The sequence below is a fragment of the Silurus meridionalis genome, chromosome 17 (assembly GCF_014805685.1).
Source record: "Silurus meridionalis isolate SWU-2019-XX chromosome 17, ASM1480568v1, whole genome shotgun sequence".
Classification (NCBI taxonomy): domain Eukaryota; kingdom Metazoa; phylum Chordata; class Actinopteri; order Siluriformes; family Siluridae; genus Silurus; species Silurus meridionalis.
In genome coordinates, this window is record NC_060900.1 from 7,170,332 (window position 1) to 7,182,370 (window position 12,039).

Below are 12,039 nucleotides of genomic sequence, written 5' to 3' on the forward strand. Positions count from 1 at the left end.
GAACTGAGTAACTCAGTAGCTCTTGTCATAGCAAAGCTTCTTCAACTCCTTCTGTCTCCTTATGTAATCCCAGACAGATTGATGATGTTGAGGCACTATGGGGGACAAAACGATTACTTTCAAGACTCCTTGTTCTTCTCTGTGTCGTAGAAGGTTCTTAATGACATAGAATATTATGTTGTAAAAAAGAATTGCAGGGATGAGGTTGTGGGTGTCAGTGGTAGACAGTAACAAAGTAAATGTAATTCATTACTGTACTTAAGTTGCTTTTTCATGTATCTGTACTTTACTGAAGTGTTTCTATCGGGGAACTTCACTACATGTCAAAGTCAAATATAGCTACATTTTGCAAAATCAAGCGTTCCTTTTTATTTATGAGTGGGTAAAAAATCAGGGGAGCACTTTTACTTTTAATAGAGTAATATTTTACCTACTGTATCTCTACAAGGTACTTCATCCAGACTATCAGTGCAAATAATGAAACGAGTGTGCAAATATAGAGGTTCATTGTGCAGAGAAATGAGGAAGAAATGTCCAGTGATTATCAGGCATAAAGGTATAAATTATTGTACAATTAGGCGAGGTAGAAAATGAAGTAAAATGCAAATATAATGGTAGTGCAAATGATTATTATTTGTACAACATAGTACAACATACCACCCTCTGCATGCTGAGTGACGTTACCGGGTGTAAGTCCGGACGCTCTGTCCTCCCTCTGTAGGTGCCCTAGATAAGGATACAAGAGTCATTTTGGATTGAGCCGGAAAACAAGCGGTTTTCGCGACGGAAGTACAAAAAAAAACTACAACAAAAATGGCGGCGCCCGTGCAAGAAGTGGTGGCCAACACACACGTGGAGAAAAAGAAAAAGGTGACTGAGTTCTAATTTATATATAAAGGAAAGATTGTGATTGTTACTTAGAGAGAGAGGAAGTAGCTGCTTACCGACTGTACAAGATGATTGGTTGAAAACCGAGTAAAACAAATATATAATAAAGATCACTCCAGGCTTAACACCGGCTAACTGCTAAGCTGCATATATAAAATATATATATCTGAGTGGTCAGTCGCTGTATGTATGTATGTATGTATGTATGTATGTATGTATGTATGTATGTATGTGTATGTATGTATGTATGTGTGTGTATGTATGTATGTATGTATGTATGTGTGTGTGTATGTATGTATGTATGTGTATGTATGTGTGTATGTGTGTGTGTATGTGTGTGTGTATGTATGTGTGTGTGTGTGTGTGTGTGTGTGTGTGTGTGTGTGTGTGTGTGTGTGTGTCTGTCTGTCCCTCCCTGTCCCTGTAAAATCATACACATGTATATATATGTGTGTGTGTGTGTGTGTGTGTGTGTATATATGTATGTATGTATATATATATATATATATATATATATATATATATATATATATATATATATATATACATACATACATATATATATGTATGTATGTTTATGTATATATATATATATATATAACATACATACATATATATATGTATGTGTGTTTTTATATATATATATATATATATATATATATATATATATATATATATATATAACACATACATACATACATACATACATACATATACATACATACATATACATATATATGCGCACACACACATATATGTAACTGTAAAATCATTCATGGTAAAGCCAGTAGGGTATCTGTCTTTCTCACAACAGTATTTGTTTTCCTCAGCCCCAAAACGTTACTGGGAAGAAACGAAAAATGAAGAGAACACGAAAACTGATAAAGAGAAAAGCACTGAAGGTGAATCACCGAAGAAATGCCAGACAAAAACCAGCATGAGGGACTGAAGAGGAACAGAAGACCTAACAAAAAGTTCATATCAGGGGTGTGTATTTTAAATACTTTCTGATTTCTGCATGGTGGCCTCCTGTAAATCCATGTAAAAAGTCTGTAAAAAAGTTTAATATTTCATATGCATTTTAATAGAAATGTACATATTCGTTTATATATGGTGGTGATTAATTAATTGTAATGGGAAAATAATTTTTTTATAGGTAAAGAATGTGTCTCCAGTTTAAACAATATCGGGGCATTAAAACAGTACTCTATAATATAATGCTTTTAAACTCACTTCTTTTGAACAGCCAATCAGAAGAGAGTGTGTATCAAGTATAATATTGGATTTGGTTGGAAAGGTTTTTTTTTTTACTGCATTTACATTTTATCCTGGTGAACATTGAAACATTTTGTCCAATCATATTATTCACTGTACATATGCTTACATATATATCACATGCTGTAAATATGCTACATATTTATCTGCACTTCTGGTAGATGCCAAACTGCATTTCGTTGCTGTGTACCTGTACAATGCAATGACAATAAAGTTCTATCTATCGATCCATCGATCGATCGAATATGATACTAGATAGTGAATGCTGGGTTGTCCGTATTGTAAAAATATTATTATTACTACAATACTGAATCACATGTCTGTAAATCACTGTTAGAATTACCAGGTGTAATGAGCAAGTAATCACTTTGTGCAACCAGTGAATATTGGGGCACAACTGTGAATTCTCTGATTGAACATTCACAGTCATGAGGTAAATCTGCAGGGTTGTGTTATAAAATGTTCACCACAAGCAGCTTGTATTAGCACCTTTTTTATGCTAGAAACAATGAAATTTCAGGTTTTGATATTTTGTTTAGATTAGATAATTTGTAAATAGTGTATTACACAAGGCCCAGAAAGCCAGATCACTGACTTGATGCCATTTCCCCAGAAAAAAGACCCTTTCCCTGGTGAGGCCCCAATCCCAGAAGTGCAGCTGAAGAAATTCCAGAGAGGCAAAAAAATTCAAAAGGTAAGATTCATTGGTCCTATAGCAATATATTTAGATTCTTCTTGTTCTTTCGGCTGCTCCCGTTTGGGGTCGCCACTCCTCCACCTTTTCTTCACTTCTCTAACACACTCACCATTACTTTGCACAGTTGAGCCCAGGTACCTAAACTGATCCACCTTCTCCACCTCTTCTCCCTGCAACCACACCAATCCACTGCCCTCCCTCTTATTTACACACATGTACTCTGTCTTACTCCTACTGACTTTCATTCCCCTTCTCTCCAGTGCATACCTCCACCTCTCCAGGCTCTTCTTAACCTGCTTCCTACTCTCACCACAAATCACAATATCATCCGCAAACATCATAGTCCATGGAGACTGTCCATCACCACTGCAAACAGGAAAGGGCTCAGGGCCGATCCTTGATGCAGTTCAGCCTCCACCTTGAACCAGTCTGTTGTTCCTACTGCACACTTCACTGCTGTCACACTGTCCTCATACATGTCCTGCACCACCCTCACATACTTCTCTGACACACCTGACTTCCTCAGACAGTACCACAGCTCCTCTCTCTGCACCCTGTCGTACACTTTCTCTAAATCCACAAACACACAATGCAACTCCTTCTGACCTTCTCTATACTTCTCCATCAACATTCTCAAAGCAAATAATGCATCTGTGGTGATCCTCCTCGGCATGAAACTATACTGGTACATACATGGTCACCTCTTCTCTCAGCCTGGCTTCCACTACTCTTTTCCATAACTTCATGGTGTGACTGATCAACTCTATTACCCTGTAGTTACTGCAGGTCTGCACACCTCCCTTATTACTAAAAACCGGTACCAGAACACTCCGTCTCGATTCCTTAGGCATCATCTCACCAGAATCTTATTAAACAATCTGGTTAAAAACTTCAATGCCATCTCTCTTAAACATCTATTCTCTATGCATTTATTTCCCATATAAGAACAGTATCTCGTGTTTGCTGACATGTCCCCGTTTTCTCATTAGTTGAAAAATGTCAAAAAGAGGGCCAAAGAGTTCATCGAAAAGTCTGAGATGGCTTCTAATCTGGCACAGAAACAGGCTGCACGATACGATCTCATGCTTCCAGAGGATGCTGGGTAATTGTGTTTGATTCTGAACATGACATATTTCAGTTGTTTTGACACTGTAAATTGTTTTGTTTATGTAGGCACCCACTAAGACACATACCCACTTAATATTCCTTTAGGTTCCTGGAGGGAGACGAGGGTGAGGACACATGCACTGTATTACAGGAGGACATTGCAGAGGCTGTTGATATTACATCTGGGGCAAAGGTGACACTTTAAAATATATTTATTTAAGCAGAAATTACTGTAAAAAGTGTTTGGAAGAACACATGCACTAAAACAGTAATGTTTTGTAAATGTCCAGTATAGATTATGTAGCACAGTGTGGAATGTCCAGGCTTTTTGCTTTTTTTTTGGTGCTTATCTCTCTATCTAATTTATTTTGCTCTCTTTCTCTGCAGTACTTTAACCTTCATCTAAACCAGTTTGGACCATACAGACTAGACTACAGCAGAACTGGCCGGTCAGTGCCTTAGCAATTTCAAAGCCTTTCCGATGCCGATATTTTGAATGTAATAATGTCTCACTGAGTGGAAACTTCTGCTTTCAGGCATCTCTTACTAGGTGGAAGGAGAGGTCATGTGAGTTGCATAGAATGGCAGACCAAAAAACTTATGTGCGAGATGAACGTCATGGAGACGGTTCAAGATATCAAGTGAGTATCCATCCATTATTCAAGCACTTAACAATATTTATTGAAATCTTCTTTCTTTTGATATTTTATTTACATTATCATAATGAGCTGTATATTAATTTATTGGGGGAAAACTGGTTTTTCTATGTGAAATTAGACATTGAACACCCCCCTATAACCAAAATGGCATGATTCTTGTTTCATAGCGCCTCTGCGAAGATTTGACTTCCACTATTTGTGGTCACCCCTACATTTTTATACATGACTGGACTCAAAAAATGTTTTAATAGCAGCAGTTGCTTTAAATAAATGATGCCACAATCACTACTAAAGTCCGAATGCAGAATCCTCTCTGGGATTGTTTGGAAGAGAGAGAGAGAGATGTTGTTACAGATTTCTTTTCACACTGAATTCCCTCTGAACCATAAATTCTTTTTTTTCTTTTCCCCGAAAAAAATGTGTGCATGAAAGAGGTAATTTTATTAAAGCACGCCAACCCAGTGTATTATTAAGCACCCAGCTCTTGAAGCAGATTGCTTTTACACATAAATGAGTAAAATACTGTTATATGGATATACACCATATACTTGTATCTATATTTGTATAATTTTAGTATGCTATCTGTTTATTCTGAATGAACAAATTCAAATGCTTTTTACGACTGTCCAACTGTCCATGAAATACAATGTAAGATAAAAAAAAAAAAAAAAATGTATAATAGTTACAAATTATTTCAGTTTATATACAGTTAAATCCCTTACAGTAATGATATTTAAATGCACAAATATACACTCTAAAAGCGCAAAAAAAAAAAAAACAATCATTCCGCCTGTGCCATGTAATTTTGCTGTCCTCATTTCTTCTTTCGCTGCTTTCCACTAGGTGGCTCCACACCGAGGCCATGTTCGCTGTGGCTCAGAAGAAGTGGCTCTACATCTATGACTCCAATGGCATAGAACTGCATTGCATCAAAAAATTCAACGACGTCCTCCGCATGCAGTTCCTCCCTTACCACTTCCTGCTCGCCACAGCGGTGCGTCAGTGCAAGAGACCCTGTTTCCATTCCCAAATTTGACCTCTAGATTAAAGTTTGATACGATGTGGTAGTGTCTGTGTGTATGTTCTTATGTGTGTCCAACTCTCACAGAGTGCCACAGGTTTCCTGCAGTACCTGGATGTGTCGGTGGGAAAGGAGGTGGCAGCGATCTGCACAAAGTTAGGCAGGCTCGACGTGATGGCACAAAATCCCCACAATGCCGTCATCCACCTGGGTCACTCGAATGGCACGGTCAGCTTGTGGTCTCCCAATCAGAGAGAGCCATTAGTTAAAATGCTGTGCCACCGGGGTGCAGTCCGTTCGCTCACTGTGGACAAAACTGGCACGTAGGTATTTTTTATGTGCCGCCAATGCTGTGAATATACAGTCTTCCATAGTTGGCTTACAGTATATTCAGAAAATTTGTTTTACATTATGGAAAATACTATTTTTCCCAGAAATTTGCAATGTTAAGAAATTCTATTACATCTGAACTGTACTTATGTAAAAGTCCCGTGTGTGTGTGTGTGTGTGTGTGTGTGTGTGTGTGTGTGACAGATACATGGTGACGTCAGGTCTGGACAGGAGGCTGACGGTGCATGACATTCGAGCATTTAAGCCACTTCACAAGTACTTCTTGCCTGCTGGAGCCTCCTGCCTCTCCCTCAGTCAGAGAGGACTGCTTAGTGCTGCTACAGGAGATGTAGTACAGGTACACACACACACACACACACACACACACACACACACACACACACACACACACACACACACACACTGCCGCTACAGGAGATGTAGTACAGGTATACACACACACACACACTGCTCAGTGCCGCTACAGGAGATGTAGTACAGGTAAAAACGCACACGCCTTTCTGACAGATTTCTGGAGTTTTTTTTTTTGCTTATGCTGTGAGTTTAATCAGTTGCAAGCAATAATATTTTATTATAATTAAATAATGTCACTATAATATTGTTAAAGTTTTGAATAATAATAGAAATGTCACTTAAATATGCTTTAAGCATATGAGCGGGATTAGTCTAAGCCACTGAAATGATTACTTTCTATGCCGGGAAAAACTTTTTAACACGGTTTATTTTGTAAGTGATTCAAGTTGTCGGTATTTTGCATAATAGCAAGACAACGTATAAAGGCTGAAAATAACGTGTATGTGCGCTTTCATCCTCAGGTGTACAAAGATGTGTGGGGAGGTGGAAAGATATCCAAGCCCTACATGGCACATCGCGTAAGAGGTTCAGTATGGGGCGTTGGCTTTTGCCCCTTCGAGGACATACTCGGTATTGGACATGGAGAAGGGTTCACTAGTATGATTGTGCCAGGTCAGTACAGCAGTACATGTCGGTCCATTCCTGTTTATGACTGTTTAAACAACATTTATGTGAAGATATAACCTTTAATTTATTGCTCATTCATATACACTATAGTGAAGTCAATACATAATGTGTAGATACACATTCATTCATTCATGTAATGCAGTCGACTAGTTTTAGAATCTATCTGTTTTTTTTTGCACAATGTTAGAATCTTGTGTTCATTTGCCTGGAACATTGACACACAATGCCAGCCTGGTTCCTGAAGCTTTAATAGTTTGTGGATAAGAAAAAGAAAGTTTGCAATATAATGAAGAAATCATTGTTGTTGTTTTTTTCTATATAAATGTCGGCCTTTATTTTAACTACATTCTTGAAATTGACTTTTGGTCCAGTGTCTGATCATAAAACAAAAGTATATGGTGGCCTATTTTTTTATTTTTTTGGCAGGTGCTGGTGAGCCGAACTTTGATGCTCTGGATGTGAACCCATACCGTAGCTTAAAGCAGAGGCAGGAATGGGAGGTCAAGGCTCTCCTGGAGAAAGTGCAGCCTGAGCTGATTGGTTTGGACCCAGGGCTGTTGAGTAAAGTGGACAAGGTGTCATTTGAGCAGAAACATAAAGAGAGAGTGGCGGCATTGGTAAGTTCTATATGTATGTGTATATATACATGCACACATTGATAGAATTCATAGCACAGCTGTTCAGCAAGTGTACATCCAATCCATCCTTCCTTCTAGCCACCCATTTCATCCTAATTATCCTTCCTTCCAGCCATCCATCTACCCATCCATCCAATCCATTCTTCCTTCCAGCCACCCATATAGCCCATCCATCCACCCCGTCCTCCCATCCATCTCTCCAGCCATTCATCCATCTGTTTATCCATCCCATATACAAGTGTTTATTTTGAGAAGGATCAATATTCCACTTATAATTTCACAGCATTTTATGTTCATGAAGACAAATTAGAGTTAATACAATAGACTATTTCATACAGATCTGCTTATGTTGGCATGTGAAAGGCACCATGCATAGACAGATGATACATAGACAGATGCTTACTGTTTTTCTTGGTAATGCGCTGCTGGACCAGTATTACATTCATTGCATAAGCAGAAAAAGTGTGCATGTGTGCGTGCGTGCGTGAAAAAGAGAGAGAGAGGAGAGAAGCCTCGCACTGAGCTTGCACCTGCTCTGTTGCCTGATTGTCTTCAACAAGCTTTGTCTCAGCCAGAGAATCTGCATTGTGAAAAGGTTTTTTTTGTATGCATTTTTTCAGGGTTATGATCCACTCGCAAATGAAAAGTTTAAGCCAAGATTTAAAAAAAGAGGTAAAAGTGCATCTGGAGCTGTGGAGAAGAGGAAGAAGAAAGTGGCCCACGAGGATCAAAGGGTATTTAATTACACACAAACACACCATTTTCTTTTTCTTGAGGTTTTTATTTTAAGCACATCATTTTGCACAACCCCCTTTTCTCACCTGTAACACAATGTCTTTCTGAAGGACGTGATTCGGAAGACAGTGGCGGAGAAACTGCAGAGGGAAAAGGAGAGGAAGGAGAGTGCCAAGCAGCAGGGTATGCAGTGGAAGAAGACCGCACTGGACCGATTCAAGAAGTAGAAAGGAGCTTTGTGACGACGACTTTACAGAACTAACAGACTTATTCAGAACACTGAAAACTGGACTAGTTTTCAGTCTTTTTTTGTGAGATTTTCTTGTAATGAGAAGTCCTTTTTTGCAGAAAATATCTCTGTACTGAGTATTTTTTAATTAAACTGATATGCTGTAATATAACTGTCCTTTTTTTTTATTTTTAATAAAATACAAGTGGGTTGGTATTCAATTCATTCATCTTCAATAATCTCTTTTGAGTGGTCATTATAGGGCTTCATACACATGCTCACACAGATTAGCATTGCCAATTCCCCTACCTGTGTGTTTCTGTGGAGGGAAGAAGCTGTGGGAATACTATTATGACTCATGCACAGAAAGTCCACAGACTATTTCTAAACAGCAGCTACTATTTGTTTCCAATTATCATTATGCAATCTGGGGCATTGGCAGTTATGAATATGGTAGTTGGGGTTCTCGTAAAGCTGCCATATTTGGACAAAGGATTGTAGAAAACTGACCATAAGATTCATATATGCATTTGGAATATCTCTATCCACATTCAATCCCTATTTGCTGTTATAACGTCTACTCTTCTGAGAAGATGTTCCACTTGATTTTGGAGTGTGCTTCTGGAGATTTGTGTTTTAGACACAAAGGTCAGGTACTAATGTAGGTGAGGTGAGGAGGCCTGGGGTGCAGTCAGCATTTACATTAATCGCAAAGGTGTTCATTAGGGTTGAGGTCAGAGCTCTATAGAGGCCACTCTAGAGCTTTCCCTGCAACCCATGTAACTCATATCTTCATTGAGATTGCTTTGTGCGAAGAAAACAGGCTGGAACGGGTTTGAGTCTCCTAATTCAAGTGAACGAATGATTTTCTGTGACCACATCCAGTCATTCTATACAATTGTGTGCCTTAAACGCTGTGGTAAAATAATGGAGAACCACCACATATGGCTGGAAAAGTATAAGTGTCCCAATATAAAAAATAATCAGAGCCATTGCACAGGTACTGCTCATAGCCAATTTTGGATTGTTTGGAAAATTAAAGAAACCACTAGTCACTGATTTGTAGAAAATCAACAAAATAACAGCAGCTGATGACAAATTAAAAAGAACAGTCAAAAAAAAAAAAGTGATGGATAAAGAAAGGATCTCAGTCAAGCATGGTGGAGGTTGTGTTATAGCTTGGTCTTGCATAGCTTCTTATAGAATGCGCTGACTAATCTTTGTTGATGTAACTCAAAACGTTTCTGCAGCAGAATGAATTCAGAATTTACAGAGAAATGCATTAAATATAATTATGAGGAACTTCCTTCTGCAGCAAAACAATGACCCTCTTTCTATAATCGCACAGCTTCAACCACCACGCATCATCTTTGCATGTGATCTTTTTCACGTCTCATTGTCTGCATAATTTTTGCACAGTTATACTGTATAATATTATATATACCATATCTTATTACCTCCTGCACCTTCTGTACATATGGACCCATCCCCTCATTTAACACATTGCTATTTATTATAGATAGGTCACTTGTGCACTAGATGCTAATTGCATTTCATTGGCTCTGTACATGTACATTTTCACAATGACAATATTGTAGAATCGAATCCGAATCTAATAACACACTTCCAATAAAACAATGGACAAATGTAGAAAGGTTTTAGACTGCCAGGTTAATCACCAGATCTTAACCAAATTTCCCATGCATTTCAAGTCAAGTCAAGTCAGGTTTATTTGTATAGCGCATTTCACAACAGACATTGTCTCAAAGCAGCTTTACACAAATCAACAGTGAAGGTGAATGGTGTGAATTTGTCCCTGATGAGCAAGCCGTGGCGACTGTGGCAAGGAGAAACTCCCTTAGATGTTAAGAGGAAGAAACCTTGAGAGGAACCAGACTTAAAAGGGGAACCCATCCTCATTTCACTTTTTGAAGAGGACACTGAAAGAAGAAGACCTGAATGGCACTTCAGTACAAGCCTGTGAAATCATCACGAAAGACAAAAAAGCAATAATCTGATGCAGTTATTGCAACCGAGGAGTATGCAACCAAATAGAATGTGTAATTCATACATGAAGTGAAAAAATCAGTCCCAATACTTTTGTTTACTTAAAAATTAGGTAGTCTTACTCATCTTATTCAAATTTTGATTTTAAATGTTCCAGTGAACAAAACAAACTAAACAGAAGCAAACAACATTGGCCTTACGTTCCAGTACTTCCAGTCAGGTTTATAGTTGTACCTATTTAACGTTTATTTAATGGCACCTAATCTTTCCCTTTACTGCAATGCTTTAATAAGATAAAAGACAGATACGGATCTGTCACACATTGAATTTGTCACATTTGCATTTCAAGGTCAAACGAGTTGCACAAGCAATACACAAGCTCACAAACTGTAGTCTAGTTTTATTTTGAAACCTGAAGTGTCACACTGAATAGAGCTGATAACACAAGTCACTAGAGGTCTTTAGATAAGGCAAAGCAAGCGGTACAAAACCAAGAGGACAATTGAACACACTACATGACGTCATTTGGCATACCATCAATTTACAGCAGATATTTTGCACATCCAGTTTCTGATATTTCTGTTCATGAGCATAGCTAATGTGAAATTGTGAAAGCATGTTGGATTTGAAGTGTTCAGCTAAAACTTTAACTAAAAATTGGTCATTTATCACACATTTCTGGACACTATGCATCTGATCATCTTTTCTTTTGGATTCTGGTCACATGCATATGCTTTTTACTTACTAGTCTGACCCATGCAGGAATAAATTAATTTGTCTATGTTAGTGGCCCAGTTATGGATTCTACATATAAATAATAAGTAAATATTTAATAGCATGTCCGTTGTGATGTCCCCTGTGGATTCTGTTCCATTTAGTTCATGAAGAACCAGTGCTCAGAACACAAACAGTGACAGTCTCTGGAAGTAGAGTTAATAGTTAAACTATTTTGGCAACAAATAGAATTTAGCTTAGCAAGAATTTATAGTTGTTCCTATATGTGTGTGTTAAATTGAAAATGAATAAAAAAATGTTTTTTATTTAATAAATAACTAGGAATTCTATTAATGGAAAGTAGAATGAATAAATATTAAGTTCCATCTCCTTTCTCATAGATTATTACCAGCGTTATTGATTAATCTAAATGCAGGAGACATACTATGGATCTGAACTGCACACACAACTATCAAGGGAAAATTTAGAGTATCCTTTGGACATGTTATTGAACAGTGGAAGAACCCAGAGGGAACCCACACAGACTTTGTGAGAACTCCACACAAACAGTAACCCAAGCTCAGGATCCACCCATGAGCACTGAGCAGTAGTGTGATGACTGAAATAAAGCTCTTCTTCCCTTCATTATAAATATTATATATTATAAATGTTGCCTAAATACATGATCTTTGGATAGTTTAACTGGAAGTTTTGAGGTATTTTAGATTTAGAATTGG

At 37.8% G+C, this 12,039-nt stretch overlaps 1 protein-coding gene across 1 annotated transcript; it reads left to right on the forward strand.

Annotated features, from left to right (window-relative positions):
- The first annotated feature begins 731 nt into the window (after positions 1-731).
- On the forward strand, positions 732-8,748 carry wdr46 (WD repeat domain 46). Its single transcript, XM_046871014.1, has 14 exons — positions 732-870; positions 1,719-1,875; positions 2,777-2,857; positions 3,850-3,962; positions 4,073-4,160; positions 4,355-4,416; positions 4,504-4,608; positions 5,470-5,620; positions 5,735-5,970; positions 6,182-6,335; positions 6,814-6,964; positions 7,406-7,596; positions 8,238-8,351; positions 8,463-8,748. Exons 2-14 carry the CDS (start codon positions 1,807-1,809, stop codon positions 8,577-8,579), a joined length of 1,632 nt encoding a protein of 543 aa, XP_046726970.1. The 5' UTR covers positions 732-870; positions 1,719-1,806; the 3' UTR covers positions 8,580-8,748.
- Positions 8,749-12,039: the final 3,291 nt, after the last annotated feature.

Excerpts from the sequence above, each read along its gene's own strand:
- wdr46 (XM_046871014.1), top strand. The coding sequence starts at position 1,807 with ATGCCAGACAAAAACCAGCATGAGGGACTGAAGAGGAACAGAAGACCT. Across the intron at positions 5,971-6,181 it reads ACTGTGGACAAAACTGGCAC|ATACATGGTGACGTCAGGTC; the intron begins GTAGGTATTTTT and ends TGTGTGTGACAG. Across the intron at positions 8,352-8,462 it reads TGGCCCACGAGGATCAAAGG|GACGTGATTCGGAAGACAGT; the intron begins GTATTTAATTAC and ends GTCTTTCTGAAG.